The 22,602-nt window shown below is 41.8% G+C and overlaps 1 protein-coding gene across 2 annotated transcripts; it reads left to right on the top strand.

The window, feature by feature from the left end:
- Positions 1-871: 871 nt before the first annotated feature.
- Positions 872-20,162, top strand: ETNPPL (ethanolamine-phosphate phospho-lyase). Of its 2 annotated transcripts, none has more exons than XM_059662004.1 (13): positions 872-1,113; positions 3,792-3,910; positions 4,169-4,328; positions 7,721-7,795; positions 11,406-11,496; positions 12,363-12,479; positions 13,655-13,737; positions 14,590-14,815; positions 15,701-15,855; positions 16,481-16,570; positions 16,777-16,907; positions 18,113-18,183; positions 19,596-20,162. In XM_059662004.1, exons 1-13 carry the CDS (start codon positions 1,058-1,060, stop codon positions 19,722-19,724), a joined length of 1,503 nt encoding a protein of 500 aa, XP_059517987.1. In that variant the 5' UTR covers positions 872-1,057; the 3' UTR covers positions 19,725-20,162. The 2 variants fall into 2 exon arrangements, with proteins under 2 accessions (XP_059517987.1, XP_059517996.1); XM_059662013.1 differs by lacking the exon at positions 872-1,113 and adding an exon at positions 1,352-1,487.
- The last annotated feature ends 2,440 nt before the right edge of the window (positions 20,163-22,602 follow it).

Raw genomic sequence — 22,602 nt, 5'->3', positions numbered from 1 at the left:
CTCTGTCACGTTCCTATTTCTCTCTCTCTCTCTCTCTCTCTCTCTCTCTCTCTCTCTCTCTCTCTCTATATATATATATATATATATATATATATATATATATATATATCTCATCATCATCAATAAAAACATATCCTCAGGTGAGGATTTTTTTTTAAAAAAAGAAGCTGTGTTTGGCTATGAAGCTCTACAAGAATCATGAATGTCTTCATATCATGAATCTTCCAGTCTGTTGTAGGTAAGAGGGACTGGTGGGTTAGGGCTCTAAGGAGGAGCACTGTCTATTTTTGGTGCTCCCATACCCGGACTTGTTACTTTCCTTGAGTTATGGTAGGTTATGGTAATGGAATACTCTCAGTGCGAGAATGGAGACAACCGCTCAGTCTTTATATCTCCAAAGAGTGCCCGTCTTTGAATATTTACAAGAAAATAATGAGAGCCTGGCCTAGTAGCTCAGTTGGTTAGAGTGACCTCCTGGTAAGCCAAGGTCAAGGTTCGATCCCTGGTCAGGAACAACAAATCAACGTTTCTCTCTCTCCCCCACAAGAAAAGAAAAAAGAGAGAAAATAATGAGATACACACACACACACACACACACACACACACACACACACACACACACGCACGCACGCAGGAAGGAGGGGAATTCACAGCCAGAGGAGGAAGAAAGGCGAAGGCAAGGTTAGGGAAATAAAAGGCGAGTCCAAAGAAGAAGCAGGGATGGGGAGGGGAGGTGAGAATCAACAGGGCAGAAACTGGAGCCAGTTAGACTGCGGGAGGAGATGGGTGGCGAATGAGTGGATCGCCCGGTGACTTGCCAAGCAGGCACCAGGCGGAGGGGGGTGGGGCTTGGGGAAGGGTAAATGCAGGGCAAGATTTAAAAGGAGATGACCCTAGCTAGTTGATGCCACCATTGACCTCCGAAGCCCTGGGCAAGGACACCCGAGGCGGGGAACGGGAGGAAAGACCTGCCAGCGAGGCAGTGCGCTGACTTGCGAGGAGGCGCGCAGACAGGAGAGGGGAACCCCGGGGAGCGCCCGGCCGCCCGCCCGCCACCATGTGCGAGCTGTACAGCAAGCAGGACACCCTGGCGTTGAGGAGGAAGCACATCGGGTAAGGGCTCCCCGGTCCCGAGGGACGGCGCAGAGAGGGGGAAATCATGAGAGCTGGGGACGGAGAGCCGAGCCTGGCAGGGAGCGGGCAGCCAGGAGCGCGCCCCAAGCTCCGCTAAAGCGGCTGCTAGACCGGTGCGAGCCCGCCGCCCGCGCACCTGCGCAGGGCGCCCCCTCCCGCCCGGGCGCCTCCCGCCTCCCCGCGCAGCCCGGGCTCTGCAGCCCTGGGAGCCGGGCGCGGGGCGCGGGGCGCGGGGCGCGGGCCGCCGGAGGAGTTCCCCGGGAGGGGCGATGGCCCTGGAACACCATTCCCGGGACGGGCGCTGGGAGGAAGAAGCGCACCTCTCCTCCATTCCCACCAACTCAACTCGAAAGGTTTTCAAAACTGTGAACTCAGAAATATTTATTCTGACGACGATTATGAAAACTAATTCTGACAGCTTGTTTAAAGTGAGCTTTTTCTTATTGCGCCCTCGGTTCAGAGGTAGAGGGTTAACCCAGCCAGTAGAGAACTCTGAAACGGCCGTGCTAAGGGTGCGTGGCTACTTACAGTTCAGTTCAAAGCTGCGGTGCTCTCTCCCGAGTGCGCGGGTGCTGCCCGCGCTGCAAACCACTTGGCGATAGATAGACCGGTGAACGTGGTCGGGCCTCCGATCCTAGCAGGGTGTCCTGTTACCTGTGTGACCTCTGTCAAGTTTCCTCTTCTGTGAAGAGTAGGAATGACATCCTACTGCGCACGAGCGAGCAAATGATATTAAATAAGTGTGATCTGCTTTTGTTGTTGTTTTTGTTTGTGTGACTGTCTTTTAAGGTACATGCAAAAACGACCGATGATTGCGGCTATTCGGGCCCTGGATCCTGTAAAATCAAGGGCCTGCGATCCTTACAAGTAATTAGCAAGCGCTGCAGCGGGCTGGCTGGAGAGAGGCCTGGGGGGGCCCAAGGAAGAACAGAGCCAGGGCCCTCTCCTTCCGAGAAGTGCTAAGCCAGCGGTTCTCAACCTGGGGGTCGAAGGACCCTTTCACAGGGGTCGCCTAAGACCATCGGAAAACACATATATAATTACATATTGTTTTTGTGATGAATCACTATGCTTTAATTATGTTCAATTTGTAACCATGAAAATGCATCCTGCATATCAGATATTTACATTACGATTCATAACAGTAGCAAAATTACAGTTATGAAGTAACAACGAAAATAATTTTATGGTTGGGGGTCACCACAACATGAGGACCTGTATTAAAGGTTCGCGGCATTAAGAAGGTTAAGAACCACTGTGCTAGGCAGTTCGTCATACCGAGTTCCCTGATACCAACCCCGGGGAGTTTCTGAATGATTTCGGAGGCCGGTTAGCCTCACTGTACAAGCAAAATAGATTCCTCCTTCCCTGGTCACCCCTTTCCCTTTTCCCAATCACCACTCCATTCTGTTAGCTTTCAGTCCCATATAGTTAGGGTCCAATGAAAACCTAATGATTTCTGACATGAGCAGAACAAATTCTGTGAAAGGTGTTTAGCCATGAACTGACTGGAGAATTTTACCGAAGTCTGAAGGGCAAGGTGGAAATACATTATAACAAGGGAAGGTGAAGTCTGTAGTTTCCAGCTCTCATTCATAACAAAGGTTTTCTTTGGGTTTTAACTCTTAGCATAAACTAACAGCTGAGCATGAACCGATAAGAAATTCACATCACATACTGGTTTACTTAATGTAGGCAGTGTTAAAACTTCAGATGACCTATTGGCAATAATGAAAATACTTTCTAAAGAGATGCCTGTCAACTTAATATATAGGTATTTAAATAGCCTGTAGACTACCTTTAATGTGTGGGAGTTTTGGGGGTTTTTTTGCATGCAAAATCACCAAAATAAAAATAATATATTCAGTTTTCATTTCTAAGTGTCCATAGAACCAAGGTCAGAAACCCGGTCTTGTTGCTGTGTTGCTAACATTTATACTGCAGACATTCCCAAATAACAAAAAATGTTGGTGACTTTTTATGCTCAAAAGAGTGGGTTAAAGGGTTAGAATAGCCTTTAGTGCTGTTTATCTGTCATATAAATTAGGTTAGAAGGGGGGAGAGAGAAAGCAAGCACTAACTGGGGCTATGGCGTAAGACAGTCTACATACTTTCAAGTTCTGATTTTCTCTCTTACTAGCTGTGTAGCCTTGATCAAATGTCTTCATTTTTCTGTGCCCCAGTTTCCTCACCTATAAAAATGAGAACAATAATAACCCCTATTCATATCATTGTTGGGAGGGTTAAATGAGATAATATTTGTAATATCTGCCAGTTCCTGGCTCATAATAAGCCTAAAAAAACAAAAAAAGTTTGGTGAAGATTTTTTCCCTGGTAGAACAAAATTTCCCTAAGGAAAATTAGTTATTGGTTCATGTAACTAGAGCAATGGGAATTGACCTGTGTGCCTTTAAATAGCATTGTCCAATCGTGGCAAATTTAATACAACAATAAGAGATGTGAGCAGTGTCGCGAATGCGGGATGAAGATAAAAGGTTCCAGGCTGATATGAAATTTTTTTTTAAAGTATGTCACCCAGGTTGTGTTTTCCCTTTTCTTGATGTAATTGTAATTTTCCACTTATCATGACCTTCATTGAGAAGGAAAAACACTGAGCAGTCCTAGCAGACCAGAATGTTCCCTTTCATTATTTCTAGGCCGTCATGCAAAATCTTCTTTGCTGAGGACCCCATCAAAATAGTGCGAGCCCAGCGGCAGTACATGTTTGACGAGAAAGGGGAACAGTACCTGGACTGCATCAACAACGTCGCCCATGGTAACTGCCCTGCCTGGTTGTGTCTGGGGGGTACCTTCGTGGAGTAAGGCAGACGTGGCACCATTAATATTTGCCCCAGGAATTCCAGAAGCTGCAGTTCCTTTGCTGAACGGGGCCCCGTAGTCCCAGCAGAGAAAAGTTGCAGCAACATGTGGAACAGAAGACTTCTGCTTTGTTTTCTTGCTTCAGAATCCCCCTCACTTGCCAGGCATTTAGTGTTGTAACTTCTTTCTTTGGCTTTTGTCTCCTACATTTTAGTGGGACACTGTCACCCAGAAGTGGTCAAAGCTGCCATGAAGCAGATGGAACTGCTAAATACAAATTCTCGATTCCTCCACGACAACATTGTGGAGTACGCCAAGCGCCTCTGCGGGACCCTGCCGGAGAAGCTCTGTGTGTGCTATTTCACAAACTCAGGGTATGTCTCTAGGCTTCCCGCCCATCCCACTCCCAGCCATCTCTTTGTTTTCTCTCTCGCACAACCCTTTTCGTGGTGGAGCACAGATATTTCAGGCTTTGCCAACGTTCTTGCCGTTTACTAAATGACCATACACTGGGGACCTGACCAGTCTGCTTCCTGTGCTTTCCTCCATGAGCCTGTTGTACATACGACACCAGACAGCCTGTTCCGAGGCTCTTGAGCACAGCCTATAACAACAGTCTGATGGTTCATGTGCATGCCACTCAACTTTTTCTTGCCATGGCTTTCCTGGTGAAAGATGGGAAGGCATCCGTTTAAGTATCCCAAAAGGGTTGATACTTAGGCCATCCATTGCAAAAAATATTCAGGTCTGGTGCTCATGTGAGAAAACCTAACTCATCAAATGACACTCATCTCTTCCAGCAGTAGAGTAAGTAGCTAAAGAACCCACGGGCTTAGTCCTTTCAAAGCATGAATAAGGAAATTTATCAAAGAAAGAACTCTACTGAACAAGCTATTACTTTCATAAGATTTTTTAAAATCCTCACCCGATAAATATGTTTATTGATTTTGGAGAGAGAGGGAGAGAAAAAAATCAGTGTGAGAGAGAAACATCGATCGGTTGCTTTCCCTACACAACCCACCCAGGGACCACACCTGCAACCTTTTCGGTGTACAGGTTTGTGCTCCCACCAACTGAGCTACCTAGTCAGGGCTTTCGTAAGATTTGTGATTGATTTGTTTTCTTAAGCATGAGAACATATTTCCACAACACAAACTCAATGGAAAGGAAGAAAAAATTAAGGTGAATAGATACATTCTAACTTTCAAATTCTGTAAATTCTAATTATTACATATCTATTCTGGAATATTGTGCAGACATTAAAAGTGTGTTTTGAGCTAGCCAATGTTGTTCAGTGGTTAGAGCATCAGCCCACAGACTGAAGGGTCTTGGGTTTGATTTTGGTCAATGGCATGTAACTGGGTTGCAGGCTGGATCCCTGGCCCCCATCGGGGCAAGTATGCAAGGCAACCAGTTGATGTGTCTCTCTCACATTGATGTTTCTCTCTCTCTGCCTCTCCCCTCCCTTCCACTCTCTCTAAAACAATCAATGGGGAAAAAATATTCTTGGGTGAGGATTAACACACACACAAAAAGTATGTTTTGAAATTACATGCCTAGTGACATGTGAAAAGCTCATAATGCAATGTTATATTGGGAGGAAACTTGTATATTCAGCATAAACTTATATTTTTAAATGATTTATATGTGTTAAAATTAGCTATTAGAAATTCTGTACATGTTTAATTATATGATTCCATAATTCATTTTTCTCTTCTCAACGAGATATTTTAGTAGCAAATTTTAAACCAGAAGATCATTCATTTTTTTTTGTAAATAAATAAGATATTTAACCCTGAGCAGGGTGTCTCAGTTGAGCATCACCCTGTGCCCCAAAAGGTTGCCGGTTTGATTCCTGGTCAGGGCACATGCCCGGGTTTCGGGTTCAATCACCAGTTGGATACATGCAGGAGACAACCAATCGATGTTTCTCTATCACATTGATCTCTCTCTCTCTCTCTCTCTCTCTCTCTCTCTCTCTCCCCCATCTGTTCCTCTCTCTCTCTTTCTCTAAAATCAATGAAACATTTAAAAAAAAAACACTGGATAAAAAGGAATTAAGGTAGGTTGTTATAAAGCATTCTTGCTTTTAATAAACTAAATATCATAATTGACTTTTACTGACAAAGAATCCTATACCGTCAGAGAGGGATTAGCCCCAGAGAACACTGTCCTCAAAGAAGGCTGTTCCCACCCTAGCCAGCTTGGCTCAATGGATAGAGTGTTGGCCTGTGGACCGACCGAAAGGTCCCAGGTTTGATTCCGGTCAAGAGGACATGCCTGGTTTGTGGGCTTGATCCTTAGTAGGGGGCTTGCAGGAGGCAGCCAATCAATGATTCTGTATCATTATTGATGTTTCTATCTCTCTCTCTCCATCTCCCTTTCTCTCTGAAATAAATAAAAAATATATTTTTTTAAAAAAAAAAGAAGAAAAAGAAGGCTGTCCCCAAAGACTGGAGGCGATAGAGCCTGGGATAGTACACAGAATAATCTTGAAGTTAAACAGGCTTCAGTCTGAAACCTGACTCTACTTCTTATTAGCTGTGAGAACTCATTCTGGTCACTTACGCTCTCTGAGGCTGTTTCCTCATTTATAAAAAGGAGATGACAATACTAGCCTGTTAGAATAATTATGAGAATAAATACAAGCAAAACACACACCATGATGTCTGGCATAGACAGCACTGCACATTGATTATATTCCTCCCCTGTGTCTGAGTAGTATAGTTAGACTCTCTGAACCAGGTTGAAAAATTATGATCTTCATCTTATAGATAAGAAATTAATTAAATAGTGGGCCAGTACAACAGACTTTAGTGGCCAAGAATAATGGGCCCCCACACTCCCATTCCTCCCTGGGAGATCAGGCTTCTGAATGTCCTCAAAGTTAATCACCTACTGATGTGGCTGAACTCCGCTAACCTGTGAAATGGGCAGCATATCCCTCATTTGTACTGTTTCTTCTGTGTCTCATTCTTTATTGAAGATTCCTGGGGAACTTGTATTAGAAGGATATTGTTGGATGGGCAAGATCAAAGGTGAAGGAGAGGAGTTCAACTTATTTCTTAATACATTTCTGAATACAATGTTCCCCACCCCTTATTCAAGATTTCTCTTACTCCGGTTTCAGTTACCTGTGGCCAATCATGGTCTGAAAATATGGGCCATTCTGAGTAACATGATGAAATCTCGTGCCATCTGGCTCTGTCCTGCCTGGGACGTGACTCATTCCTTTTTCCAGTGTATCCACAGTGTACGCATCTCCCGCCCACTAGTCACTTAGTGCCCCCTCCGTGATCCCCCGCGCTGTCACGGTGTCAAGGAGCACTGATTTTACTGAATAATGGCCCCAAAGCACAAAGAGTGGTGCTGACAGTTCAGATATGCAAAGAGAAGCTGAAAAGTGCTCCCTTTGAGTTAAAACGTGAGTTCCAGTAGAGAGAGATCATATTCACAGAACTTTCATTACAGTATATTGTTATAATTATTCTATTTGTTAGTTATTGTTGTTAATATCTTACTGTGCCTAACTTATAACTTAAACTTATAAATTAAACTCTCATAGATATGTGTATATAGGAGGAAAATGGTATATATGGGATTTGGTACTATCCACGGTTTCGTACATCTGCTGGGAGTCTTGGAACGCATGCCCCGCAGATAAGGAAAACTACTGCAATTAGAATCTTACAACTTTTTAATTCAAATTTTGAAATATTCTTAAAAAGAGTTTCCTTGACATTGTTCCCTCTATGTTGTCTTATAGATCTGAAGCCAATGACTTAGCCTTACGCCTGGCTCGGCAGTTTCGGGGCCACCAAGATGTGATCACTCTTGACCAGTAAGTCTTGGACGCAAGATTTCTAAGCAAGAAGCTCCTTCAGAGACAAAACCGTATTGACCCTGCCCCTACTAATACCATAAACACATGTAGAGGAGGCTGGGTGTGTGGCACAGTGGTTTTTACTTGTATTAGGGTATCAAGCCCAGCCCAGGCCTGCAGGAGACTTATTTCCTTCTAAGTACCTACAAACTGGAGGCTCTATTGGGTGCTGTGCTTATGGTCTCATGGGCTTGCATGAATCTGGGCTTACTTTTCACACATTAACTATTTATTGAGCCACTTCATGTACAAATCTTTTTCAAAATAAAAATACAATTAGTTTCTTAAAAGTCCAAGCATTCACTTCACTGTTGTGATTATGCACTGTAATTAATTTAAAAGATAATCATTTAGAGCAAATTTTAAAGAAAACAAGGAGCCAAGTAGAAGTTAATGACTTTTAATGATCACTATTTAATTTTACCTGCCAAATGTAAATGTATTACATTTTAAACAAGCACTCCAACAGCTTCAACCTTTACTAAGGAGATTGTTTTCTTTTAAATTGTTTCCTACCTCTCCACCCCCCACTTCGACACAGAGCGTTGAATTGCACATGCACCTTATTTCTTGCCCTCTGTGGGCCTCTCCCATTCTATGTGTTGGTTGGTGTATTGGTTTTCTGTTGTTGCCGTAACAGATGACCACTAACTTAGTGGCTTAAGTAACAAATATATTCTCTTACAGCTCTGTAAGACAGAGTCCAAATGGTTCCCACAGGGCGAAAATCAAGGTGTCAGCAGGGCTGGTTCCCCGTGGAGCAGCGGTTCTCAACCTGTGGGTCACGACCCCTTTGGGGGTCGAACGACCCTTTCACAGGGGTCGCCTAAGACCATCGGAAAACACATATATAATTACATATTGTTTTGTGATTAATCACTATGCTTTAATTATGTTCAATTTGTAACAATGAAAATACATCCTGCATATCAGATACTTACATTACGATTCATAACAGTAGCAAAATTACAGTTATGACGTAGCAACGAAAATAATTTTATGGTTGGGGGTCACCACAACATGAGGAACTGTATGCATTAAAGGGTTGTGGCATTAGGAAGGTTGAGAACCACTGCTCTGGAGGCTGTAGGGGAGAATCTGTTCCTTGCTTTATGCAGCTTCTAGGGGCTGCCTGCATTCCTCGGCTCCCTTCCTTCACCTTCAGAGCCAGCCTTTGCATTACAGCAGCCTCTGCTTTCATCCCCACATCACCTCCCATGTTTCTGATCACCATCCTCCTGGCTCCTTTCACTTACAAAGACTTGTGATTGCATTGGACCCTCCGGGATTATCTCTCCCTCATGATCCTTAATTCAATCACATCTGCAAAGTCCCCTTTGCCATGTAACATATTCTTCGGTTCTGAGGCGTCTTGGGGGCAGGGTGGCTACTACAGTTGATTTTTTTGTTCTATTTTATTCCCACTTATAGACAACTATTCTCATACATCTAATGTATATCTTTTATTTTTGTAAAATGTGTATTATTTTATGTGCTTCTGTTTTACTTTTGCAAACATTGCTATAGATCTCTTTCTGATTCTGACTCTTTTCCATCAACACTGTTTCAAGATTCCATGTTGATGGCCGTACCTCTATTCTAATTCAGTGCTGTCCGATAGAAATATAATTTGAGCCACATAGGGAATTTACAATTTTCTATTAGCCATTATACCCGACATATCATTTCAACAGGTGATCATTATGAAAGACATTGAGCATTCTCTCTCTCGCTCTCTCTTGGTATTGTCTTTAAAATCCAATGTGTGTTTTACACTTACAGCACATCTCAATTCAGACTAACAGCATTCCAAGTGCTCAATAGCTGCACGTGGGTGTGGCTGTCATGGGGGACAGAGCAGCTAGAACTGTTGCACACTGTTCCCCCCAGAAATGGACACTGTGAGTGCCCTTTACCCCCAGCTACCACAAACAGCGCTGCAGTGGGCATCCTTGTACATGTGCCCTACGGACCTTTCCAAGAATTTCTTAGGAATAAATGCGCAGAAACAGGATTGCTAGATCATAGGGGTACTATAAACATTGCTGATTTACTAAATACTGCCAGATCCACCTCCAAAAATGGTTGCAACACTACACGATGCATGAAATTTTCCATTTTTCCATATCTTCAACAAAACCTATTCTGCTTTCTAATTTTTTTTTCTGATGTTTGCCTGTTTAATAGGTATAAAATGACTCCGAAGTTTAAAACAATTTGCAATTTTCTAATTATGAGTTTGTGTGTCTCTTTATATATCTATGCCTTTGTGAATTCTCTTCTGAAAATTACTGTTCATATTCTTTGCCCATTTTTTTTATTGGGATTCCACCCTTTTCTTGTTGGTATGCAGCTGCTTATATGTTAGATCAGAGGATCTAAATCTTGACTGTGTTTTAAAATTACCTGGGGATTTTCTTTTTTTAATACCAATGTCAGGCTCCATGCTGGACCGATGAAAGAGAATCTCTAGAGTCAGATTCTAGAAAATATTGTTTTAAAATTCCCCAAGTGTTCCTAATATATGGCAAAATTAATTTGGGGAATTAATCTGAGACATTAGTTTGAGACAATTCAGATATGTTTTTTCCTATCTATCATATGTCTTTTAACTTTGTCACTGGAATTCTTCCACAGAAATCTTTAATTTTGATCAAATAGATAAAATTTTCATCTTGTGCTTTGTGTTTTCTTAGTTTTATTAATATCTCTTTCTCAACTCCCAGGTCACAAAGATAGTCTTTTTTGTTTTAATAATTACTCCTCACATTGAATCCTCCTGGAGTCCCGGTGTGACCATTTCTGTGCGGATGTATCTCCGAGGTCACCTTCTGGCCTAGTCATCTCCCTGGTCTTTTTCCAAGGCCATGCTAATTGTATTACCACCGCTCTGTAGCAGGCTTTAAACTATGGTAAAGAAAGCGCTCCCTCTTTGCTTTATCTTTTCATGGGCCTTTTATAATTTCTTTTGCAGATCTCTCAATTATATCTCTGGGCAAGAAACAGCAAAGAGAATATCAGAGCCACCTGTATTTTAAGTGAAAGAAAGGAATTTCGTAGCCACTTGATCACCTCTCAATCTTAGTCCTTCTGTTCCTTATCAACTTGTATTTGCCTGATATATGCAACTGGACATCCTTTGGAAATCATCCCAAACAGAAACATCGCCCATTACATGATATAGTGTTCCTTTTTAAATTTACTGAAATGTAACTATCAAATACATTTAAGAAGTTGTTCATGAAGCTATAGAAAATAATATTTTCGCATATGGACTATCTAAGCTAACAGATACAATTTTAAAGTATTGAGTTCTTTTCTGGCTAAAAAGAATTTTTTTATGAGGCTACATATTTGGCTTTCCATGTATTTTATTACATGAATAAAAAGAATTGGACAAATAAATGGCCAGTCTTGCCATGAAAAATTAGATCCCATACTGTTTAATCTGGCACCAATATTGAGATGCTCCCTGGATGAGATGTAATATTATTCTTCATATGCTAGATAAACAATCTTCTTTGAGCAATTTAGTTTACTGGGTTGTTTTTTTTTTTTTTCTTTTCAGTGCTTACCATGGTCACCTAACATCTTTAATTGAGATCAGTCCATATAAATTTAGAAAGGGCAAAGATGTCAAGAAAGAATTTGTGCATGTGGTAAGTATTTAGAATCCAAGAATGAGAATATTAGTAACTGGAAGAATGCCTAGTGATAATCCAGTCCACCCCTTTCATTGAAATGAAAAGGAAACTAAGATCTAGAGCAGTTAATGAGAGGATGTGGCTTAAAATCCATAGATGAGTACCACAATGGGCAAATTAGTATGGTGGTAGTGATAGCTGTTATTCACAGCTACCGGTTTATTTTTCTTGCCCTTTGGTCTTTAATTAGTTTTTCTATCATTGATGTCACCTTGAAATTCAAAGTTCAATTAAGTGTGTATGACTGTCTCAAAATTAAATTGCTCTATGCTAAATTATTACCTATATTTATTAAGTAAAATAAACCAATTAAATTGGCTTGTTTCAACAAACAGTACATTTCATTTGGCTTAATTAAGGATCAGTAGACTTTCTCAAGAGAATCATCAATACCTTCTTTCAAAATTTTAAGATCTTGAAGCAGTGCTAAGACACTTGCGTTTTCTGAATGATTTCAGTTTGCTATATAATTGGTAAATGTTAGTTTATTTTATCTAAAATAGTTAATACAGTTCCCATTCATTGAAATTTTCCAATAATATAATCACACTGTTGATTTGAATTTTGTCCCTATGTGAATAGTTGTGCAGTCATAATTTATAAAGTTCTAGGAGCTAATCCAAGCTCCCGTTCACAATAAAAAGATTTCATTACTCACACAGAATTCAGAAATGCTGTGGGAAAAGAACAAACGAACCTAGAGTCACTTAAATCCACATGGTCACCTTCCCAATATGCTTTTGTGGGGAAAGGCCAAATTTTACAAGCTCATTTTGTGCAAGAGGCAAATCAATAGAAACTCTATCATTTGATGTTTTCAGGCACCAATTCCAGATACTTACCGAGGAAAATATAGAGAAGACCATGCAGACCCAACCAGTGCTTATGCAGATGAAGTGAAGAAAATCATTGAAGAAGCTCATAAGAATGGAAGGAAGGTGTGTATTTACAGCTTTGGAACCATGTTAACATCTTTATAAAAATGGATGTAAGTCATTGTGATACTTTGGAGAGATAGAAAAGAATTAGATCTCAATTCCCTGTCTGTGCTTCTCTGGTTACATATTTCAAAAAGTGAATTATTATAGTCATGCCTCTCAGACTATTTTTATTTATCCTGGAAATGCAATCACCGTGCCTGTCCCAAAGCTGATGGCCTAGCTCTGACTTTCGTAGTGGGAGGCAGGCTGTGGTCCAAAGGGGCAGGGAAGGGGGGATGAAGGCAGGTGATGGGCCAGGGACAGATTACCCCAGTGCAGAGCAGCAGGAGGGCTAGCACACGGTGACAGGATGGGACAGACAGGGCGTCCCTGGAGCATCAGACCCACAAGGGAACCTTGGTGCTGCCCTTGAACTGATTCAACTTTCTCAAAGGCACGGAGCTTGGGTAAGTCACGGCAGAAAAAGATTCTTCCAATCTGGGCCTGGCTTCTAAGACAGAACCACAAGAAAAAGACTTTCTGTTTTCTGAGTCTTCACCCTACCTTGATTCTCTCGACTTGATATCTCAATAGTTCTATGCTTTCTCTTCTTAGTTCAGTGTTATCTATTTTCTACTCCTTTCTTAGCCTCTAGAACACTTTCTCTGTAGTTCCTGTTGTGACTTGCCTAAGTCTGTTGAGTTAAGTCTGTTCAGGACAAGGACTAGAAATATAACACAGTAACTTGTGTGCGGCCTCGTCATCCTCCCAGTTCATTAGGTGCACATTCCAGCCTCAGGCAGTCTCATCTCACCAGGCTGAGGAATAGGCACCACAGTAATGTAGTTAGAACCTGGGTCATTTTTAAGAGATTCGTATCAAGACTGAGCAAAGAGCATCAGTCTTATTCAATTGATCCTAATGAAAACAGTGTTTAAATTAATTATAAAGAAATGGAAAACTCCCTCTCCTCCATTTCTCCTGGTAGTTTCATTGATACCCTAGGATTTCAGAAACAAAAGCTTGCTTTTTCATCATAGACATCTTTTCCTTTTAATTAAATGGCCTATTTGCCACTTGCCACAGATCCATTCCCAGCCTTTTTTTTAAAAAACCTGCTCTATAAGAAGTCCTCTTTTTCAGGTGGTATGAGGAGGGCCTAATGAACTTTGACCCCATCTTCTCTTTTGTAGATTGCTGCCTTTATTGCTGAATCCATGCAGAGTTGTGGCGGACAAGTAATCCCTCCAACAGGCTACTTCCAGAAAGTGGCAGAGTATGTACTTGACACGGGCATTCTTGGTCACACTGAGGGCACCATGACAGTTCTATGGGGCCATACTGGTTGTGAAAATATTGAAGTACTTCCAAACCAGACGTCAATAGCCACTTCGGAGTGCCTGCCACCCCAGGACTCCTGGGTTCCTTCAAACTCCCAAGATCCAGCAAACAAAGAGCTTACACGTGGGTGCTCGGCGGGGGCCTCCAGGACTCTGCCTCAGCCCTTTGCCTGACATGCTTTCTGATTGGCCCGTGCCTGAGCCTGAACAGTTAGCAAAAAACTGAAGATTAATCCTGCTAAACATGACTTCTTGTTCACGTCTTAATTTTCCCACTTAAAATACTGCCGTAATCTAGCCCGTTTGGCTCAGTGGATAGACCATGGGCCTGGAGTGGGTCCCAGGTTGATCCCGGTCAAGGGCAGGTACCTCGGGTGCAGGCTCCTCCCCCGCCGAGGCCCTGGTGGGAGGAGGCAACCAATCCATGTGCTTCTCTCGCACGGATATTTCTCTGTCTTTCCCTCTCCCTTTTCTCTAAAAAGCAACAGGGAAATAGCCTCAGGTGAGGATTAAAAAAACAAAAAGCAAAACTGTGGTAGAGTTTACTTGACCACAACCCCCAATCTAAATATAGAATAGATATAATCTGGGGATTATGTGGTTCTATTTCAAAGCCAGTGACAACATAGGTGTCACTCGGGGTTCTGAGCACTGAAATATTTTTAACAGCGATTCCAGGCTTCCGATTAGCAACATTTTTTGTAAGTGCTCAATAATCCGCATCTTTGTGGGCGGGGGTGGGGACTCGCGGCGACCTGAGGGCATTAGACTGTCCTTTTGCTTTTCAGATATGTACGCGCAGCAGGGGGGGTGTTCATAGCCGATGAAGTTCAGGTGGGCTTTGGACGCGTTGGGAAGCATTTCTGGAGTTTCCAAATGCATGGCGAGGACTTTGTCCCAGACATCGTCACAATGGGGAAACCCATGGGCAACGGCCACCCGGTGGCGTGCGTGGTCACAACCAAAGAAATCGCGGAAGCCTTCTGCAGCTCGGGAATGGAGTATTTCAACACGGTACATCCTGGTGCCTGGCTTTAATGCTGAGAGGTTAAATAATGCCTGTTCTTACACTTCTTGCCTAGATAGTGAAAAATAACGCCCAGTATTGCCAGCTAACCACCCCGGAACCCTAGCTAAACTTTGGTCTAACCCGGTTTCATTCTATCTGACATAATGCTTGCATTTTTCCTTCTGAATCTTTCCCTTCCTCACATGTTATTATTAATTATTCCATTAATAGATGGCTATCCTGCTATACTCAAGAGGTTATGATATTTCACTAGCAGAGGATATTATTTCTTTGTTTTTATCATACTTTAAGTTCCAAAACATCTCTGTTTAGATGAGTACTATAGATGTTATATGGCTCTTGTAGGAGATACTAAATTTTTATCTGGGAAATCTTATTTCCTTGGTTTTACCCCCAAAAGTAATAAGCTTAAGCTTGGAAAAAGTACTATAGTTTATACGTTATGGGTAATAGATTTGGCATAGCTAAAGGTAAGATTCAAATCTAATGACATAAATTATTTGGAGAAAATGTCATTGCTTAGCTGTTGTCACACAACTATTCAAGGGCAGAAATCCATATCCCCCTCACTGAACCACACTCTGAAATCCTTAATTCCCAACACATTGTCTATTTTTTTGTTTGGTTGAATCAACACATTTCCTGATAGCCTTTCTGCAACATGGAAAATATAATTTGGAATGAATTTCCCTTTAATCCTGAATGAATAGAGTCATGCTATGTTCTAACTTTATGAAATGAAATCACAAGAGAATGTTATTGAAATTATATCGTTACTTGCTTATGTATGAGACACGTTTCTCATGGATGAAGTAATACCGCTAATTTAACTATTATGTTTTCTCATTTATCTTTTTTTCTGAATGAAGTATGGAGGAAATCCAGTATCTTCTGCTGTTGCTTTGGCTGTCCTGGATGTAATTGAAAATGAAGACCTTCAAGGAAATGCCACAAGAGTAGGGGGTTATCTTACTGAGTTACTGAAGAAACAGAAGGCTAAGCACACTTTGATAGGGGATGTCAGGTGTGTTTATCATGGCGCCGTTATGTAGTTATTCATTTTTCCAAATGAAATAGCTTATGTCTATCTTATAAAATTTAAAATAAATTACATAAAATTAAATCTAGAAAACCCTGAAAACAGAAAACACAAAGCTCATTCTTAATCTAGAACCCAGATATCATTGTTCCTGCTAACTTTTGGGTATATGTCTTTTATATTTTTTTAAAGATAAAGTTGGGGTAATTTCAGCACTGAAAAGATGAAAAGAAGGAACTTAAAGTAACTTTAAGTGATCTATTCAAAACTATTTTAAATGCTACCTGGGAAAACTTGGGATTTTGCATACATAGATATAAACATGTATCATCATTAATGTCCTGAGAAACTAAATGATCTGAAGAGGTTGTTTTTAAGCCTTTTACAAATAAGTGAGAGAGGGGTGGCATTGGGTGACAAAAACTAACTTGTTTCAGAAACTGAGAGGAGGCGTGGACACTGGGTTGGTGTCTTGGATTAGTCAGAATCAATTACAATGACCCTTAAAGGGAGTCACAGTCAACTGAAGTGTGGGGACCGTGTTAACTTGTTGCGACAACATAGGCTTTGGTAGAGTGTGTGTCAAGTTTTCTTTCTTCACCTCCCTCAGGGGTGTTGGCCTTTTTATCGGAATCGACTTAGTGAAGGACCATCAGCGAAGGACCCCCGCCACAGCCGAAGCGCAGCACGTTATCTACAAGTAAATGCACTCCCAGCTGTTTGGTGTCTGGGTCCTGGGGTGCCCACCCTCTTGAAAGCTTCTTTCACTTCCTCCCACCCCTCCAAATAAGGAAAGTTTAAGACATACAACTTATAAGTGTGGGCTTCTTGCGTGCAGAATATTATTCTTAAAGAATCTTACCATCATCTGCGTGCACTCACACGTGTTTCCCGCACCCCACTTAGGATGAAAGAAAAGCGAGTGCTGCTCAGCGCCGATGGGCCTCATAGAAATGTGCTTAAAATAAAGCCACCGATGTGCTTCTCTGAAGAAGATGCCAAGTTTCTGGTGGACCAACTCGATGGGATTCTAACAGGTGTGTTCCCAGATTTTTAAGATTCCTCCTTCACCCCTACACGCCATGCTCTCCTCCCCTAACCCCGGCCTGGTCATACATGACTGCATCTTGTTATTCATGAAGCAAGTGAAGGAGGCAGAAATGAATGTTCACTTCATACTTATAGAACTAGGAAAAGAGAGCTGAAAAATGACTGCATCATGGGCTCTTCGTTAAATCAAAAGTTTCTGTTTGCCCTCACACAACTCCAAACCTAAGCTTTTACTGCAACAGTGCAGTTTAATTTTTATCATTTATTTTCCCTTTTTTTAAAAAAAATTGCATGTCTACATTGTGCCATGCACCGCAAATGCTGCAGTGTATACTATGTCAACATTGCACTGTGAAAATATGTAAAACAGTATTGACACAAATTATAAACTACAGGTTAACAAGTATTTGTTCTATGCTGAATCACTTGATTTTATGTATTTCACTTATTGCAATATAATTTTTGAGGACTTTTGTTTGTCATTTATAATTATAGCCTATCATAGGAATTTATCTTTTGTTTACCTATAGTATAGAATTAGGTTAATTTATTTTTCTCTCATGAGCATAAATTGAGATTAGAAAGTAAGCCAACAATATGAAGCCCTGTTGGAAAACATAAAGCCCTGTCGAATGTTAGCGTTTTTGTTGTTGCTTTAGTTGTATTTTTAAGATTCAACTTCTCTGTTCCCTTCTCAGTCTTTCAGGGGTGAGACAGGCTGAGAAGCCAGGACTCGATGTAGCAGACAGGTAGATAATGTCTGGCAGCTTGAGGGTCAGCCCAAGTTCTTTGTAATAGGTCACTGCCTTTGGACCAAGAGTATGCTGACACCCAAACCTGGCAAGCTGTCCTCACACAACTGCTGTCCGCTGGTCCCTTGAAGGGCCAGGCAGTAGAAAGAGTAGAGGTTGGGGCAAGCCCATCACTGTTACTTAAAATTCATCTCGGAACTGAAGCATTGTCAATGATGAGCTGAAGAATTTCTTTTGAATAAAGTGGCCGAGGCATAGCTAACACAGGCTCACATGCCACTTGTAAATGACACTAATGAAACACTACAAAAGCTTAAAAGCAGCCATTTGCTTAGTGACACAGTCTTTTAACAACTTATCTCTCTATTCTTAAGAGTATTCCTATAGATACCAAAAAGGGTTTTTGAGATTTTTTATGTTCTGTGCCCTCCTTAACATAGTTTTAGAAGAAGCCATTGGAACCAACTCTGAGGGTGTGACGATCTCTGAGAATACACCAGGCAGAACAAAGGTAAGAATCAGCTACTTTATTTTTTAGGGGGAAAGTGGAAAACTTTAGGAATTTATGAAAAAGGGATGCAATTTTTTAAAAAATTGTACACTGACCTATAGAATAAAACCCACCTTTGCTAGGGTGGGCTTATTGCAGTTTTGAGTACACAACCGAACTTCAAGTGTGTGTCAAGCCGCTTGAAAGGAATAAACCACAGAACCAGCCCGCTAGGATCATTCCCATAACAACCACCGAAACCTCTCAGGGGCATAAAGAGGGCCTTCAGATTTTATAGAGATGATTTCTCATCCTAAACGCCTTCTTGTTTGCTCTGAAGACCGCCTGACGCTGCCTCAGATTCCCACACACCACTCTGTAAAATCAGCAGAAGCATTAGCAGCGTGGCGCCAACATGCCAGAGCTTGGTCCAGAGGTAAACTAAAGTCGAAACTTCGAATGGCCTCCGGAGCCTGGGAACTGCCTGGCAGCCAGTGGCCTGGTTCTGCCTTGGAGGCACTTCCAGCGGAGGGCCTTTCCACTCCCTCCCTGAGCTGCCAGGCGGGAGAAAGAGCTCCCCCAGGGCAGGAAACAGTAAGGCCAAAACCCTGAGAGGCTTTGTTGCATAATCTGTTTATGAATAAAGATCCATCAGTGCCTTGAGCCCGCCTGCACATCCAGTGGTCAGCAACGTCCTTTTCCTCAGTGAAAAGCATTAGGCCGTTTGAATGAGAGCAAATGATTTGCTAATAAGATCTGCTTCTGCCTCTCAGTACAGCACAAACTAACTCTAGAAATCAATGATTACCTGGGGTTTGAGAGTAGCTAATCTGCCTAGGACAGAGCGCAGGTGTAAGTGCTCAGCAAGCATTGAAAAGGAGCTCCCATAAGGCGTTCACCAGGGGACATCCTACTTTGGAGCCAGCAAAGTTCACACACGTTTCTGAAATGTTGGCTTGGAATCCCAGATTTTATGTTGACATCCCATTTCAAATGTCTATGGAAGATATTTACCAGGGGGAGGAAGGAACAACCTGTGTTGTGCTATGTGTTGTGTTGTGTTGTGTTGTGTTGTGTTGTGATGTGTTGTGTTGTGTTGTGCTATGTGTTGTGTTGTGCTATGTGTTGTGATGTGTTGTGTTGTGTTGTGATGTGTTGTGATGTGATGTGTTGTGATGTGTTGTGTTGTGTTGTGATGTGTTGTGTTGTGTTGTGCTATGTGTTGTGTTGTGATGTGTTGTGTTGTGCTATGTGCTGTGTTGTGATGTGTTGTGTTGTGCTGTGCTGTGCTGTGCTGTGCTGTGCTGTGCTGTGTTGTGTTGTGTTGTGTTGTGTTCTGTGGGTTGCGTTTGCCTGTCGGCCTGTGGGTCAGCCTTTGGGAGCTGGGCTGGTTGGAGGTGGGTGCCACCGCACTTTGCACGCCTGTCTTGCAGAAGCCTAAGGAAGCCCACATGCAATTGCTCAGTGAAGGGGCCCCGGAGCAGAAAGAAAATCCCAGCCAGAAGAGAAATGGGTTGTGCGCAGATAAGCAGTCACTGCTCAGCAAGAGGCTCAAGACATGACAGATTTGTGTTTCAAAGCAAGATAAACGTCCTGAGTTACGGAGAGCGAATGGAAGTGTCTTCTTAACAGCTCTCTGTACTCTCGAAAAGTAAATTTTGCATTCCATATAGATTGGTCAATAAAAGAAAGGTAAATGAGTAGAAAAAATAAACCAAATGATGACCAAACCATGTCAAGATTATTAGTTCAGCCTCCGGCCTGTTGATTCCTTACTTGAACCTCCTGAATATACTTAATTTATTCCACTAAATTTAAGGTTTAGGTTGAATGTTATGTTGGCAGTTTTACTTCTGATGTTTTAATGTTTGGAATGAGAGAGCAACGTACAATAGGTTCCTTAACTTTGGAGACTTTGTGCCTTAAAATATGAATTCTATAATGATTCCTTTGGTATATATTTATGGACTATAATTAAATAAAAGATGATGTAAACCAAACATTTTTTACTGGCAAAGTGTTTATTCTTCTTTTGCAAAGAATATTAAGAGTTGGGGTGGTAAACTCAGTCATTTGGGGGGAAATAACATACAGCAAATGTTAAAAAGTGAATGAATAATCCAGACCTCCGGCGGGGAACTGGGACTCAGTGAATCATGCTCCTGAGGACTCGGGTCAGGGGGTCAGGGGACAAGGAGCACGGCAGTGACGCTCTCAGGAGGCACTGGAACCGCAGCAGGAGCCAAAGCCCTGTTCACAGTCAGCAGACTTTGTCTGCCCCGGTTGTGTCACCCTGGCAAGTGCCTTACCTGGCAGGTAAGAAATTAACTTTGAACCAAACGTCCTTTTCTCACCATCAAGTTTGTCACACACACACACACACACACACACACACACACACACACGCACACACACACACACATTTCTAACCAGACATGAGGAAACCTGGAACCTCAAGAGACTCCAGTGCGTGCTGGTACCATGAGACATTCAATGTACTGAACTGGGAGAAATGCGACCTTTATTATAGACCTCCCATTGTCTCACTATTGCCTTCCTAATAGCTATTGAACTTTGTTTTCTTTGTTGCATAAAAAGGAGGTAATAATTTTGCTATGGCAATTTTATGAAAACTGAGAGGGATGTTGGGAGGGAAATTAATTGTAAAATGCTTCCTTTCTGAGTTTATCATAAATAAAAATGCTACAAAAATGCTATAAGATCTCATTACCATTAATCCTTTTTACTCCTAAAATTATAAATGATTCTGGACCCTGGCTGGGTAATGCTTCCAAATCTGACAAAGAGGAAAGGGAATAGAGGGCTGTGAAGTTTGCTTCCAGTGAACAAGGTCACTTGTGTGAGCGCCCCTTGTCGCCTCTTACTGGAGCTGATACAGGCGCTCAAGGAAGGAAGCAGAAAACCCTTACCTATGTTTGTTTTCCAAGTATAAAATAATAGAAAATTAAGAGCTTATTCTTCAATACACTCAACTCTTCATTACCTGAGAATTAGGTTTTTATAATAAGCAAGAGAGATACAGAAATAGAGTCCCAAGGCGGATCTAACACCAAGATAGAAGTGCAAGAGATCGATAGGGGTACGTCCTGTAAAAGATAAAGGAGCGAGGAAACAGTAGTCAACTAATTAAGAGGAGAGATGATAGGAACGGCCACCCCTGCACCCTTTATATTAAGAGTGGACTAATGTCCACGGTCAATACCCAGACTGTGACATTGTCTTTGCTACATCATCTTGATCAGAGAGCGTGAGAGCAGGTGTGCGGAAGGGCAGTTTCAGGCTTCCATCTGGCCTTCTCCACTGTGATAGCTCTTACTCCACAGGTAAGAATCCCACAAGGGGGTTACTCCAACTGCCAAGTGTGTCCATCCCAATCGTACACTTTGGAACTGGAAAAGCAACCACAGATGAACTTCACAAGTGAAGTCTTGAAGAGCAGTGAGTTTTCCTACCTACATCCTTCTAACAAAGCTTGCACTCACCTGATACCTGGGAAAACTTCTTTGGGGGCAGTATAGGCTAGCAGATATAGAAACTTTGTTCTGATCTCTTTGTGAATAGGAGGTAGAGGGGTATTCCTCAAGGAGAGCAAGAGAAAAAGGGCTCTTTTCATGATAAGACATCAGGCTGAAATAGAAGGGAGGAAAATTCAAGACCTTCTCCTGATTGTTCTAAAATGAAGAATCTATGCCTTAATGGGACTGAGGTTCACTGTTTCTAGGAAACTTCCAAGGTGATTCTGATGCTATGGTATCAGACCATTTTTGGAGTAATAAAACTCTAGAGCAGGAAGAACTTTTAATAAAACTATTCCTACAAGCCCTAGCTGGTTTGATTCAGTGGAGAGAGCATCGGCCCTCAGCGCTCAGCCCTCCGCCCTCAGCCCCGAAAGTGTCCCAGGTTTGAGCTAGGTAAAGGGGACATACCTTGATTGCAGGCTTCTCAGGGCATGTGCGGGAGGCAACCAATTGATGTGTCTCTCTCACATTGATGTTTCTCTCTGTGTGTATCTTTCCCCCTCTTCCACTCTCTGTCTCTAAAAAAATTGATTCATATATTATATATGATTATGTAAAATTGTACTACATATAACCCTAAATACTGAAACTTATTTTCCTATTTGTCTAAAGTAGGTATTTTAGGTCTGTATTTTCTCAAAGTTTTCTTTGTTCTGTGTCCATAGTAGGAACATTATTCAAGACAGATAATGTTAACTTGGCACTTTGAGCATACTTGAGATAACTAAATGGGATATTTATTAGAAAAAATAATAGCATGGAGGGGCCTGGAGAGTATTATGCTAAGCTAAATAAGCCAGTCAGAGAAAGACAAGTATCACATGATCTCATTTATATGTTGAATCTAATAAACAAAATAAACTGATGAACAAAATAGATTCAGAGACTTAGAAGCATGGAA

This window comes from Myotis daubentonii, chromosome 1 (genome assembly GCF_963259705.1).
Source record: "Myotis daubentonii chromosome 1, mMyoDau2.1, whole genome shotgun sequence".
Classification (NCBI taxonomy): Eukaryota; Metazoa; Chordata; class Mammalia; order Chiroptera; family Vespertilionidae; genus Myotis; species Myotis daubentonii.
The sequence above is the reverse complement of the archived record's forward strand: the minus strand, read 5'-3'. Positions and strand labels throughout refer to the sequence as shown.

Bases quoted from the DNA above. Each gene is read 5' to 3' on its own strand.
- ETNPPL (XM_059662004.1), top strand. From the start codon at position 1,058: ATGTGCGAGCTGTACAGCAAGCAGGACACCCTGGCGTTGAGGAGGAAG. The intron at 15,856-16,480 runs GTGTGTTTATCA...CACCTCCCTCAG, and splicing joins ACTTTGATAGGGGATGTCAG to GGGTGTTGGCCTTTTTATCG. The intron at 16,571-16,776 runs GTAAATGCACTC...CACCCCACTTAG, and splicing joins GCGCAGCACGTTATCTACAA to GATGAAAGAAAAGCGAGTGC.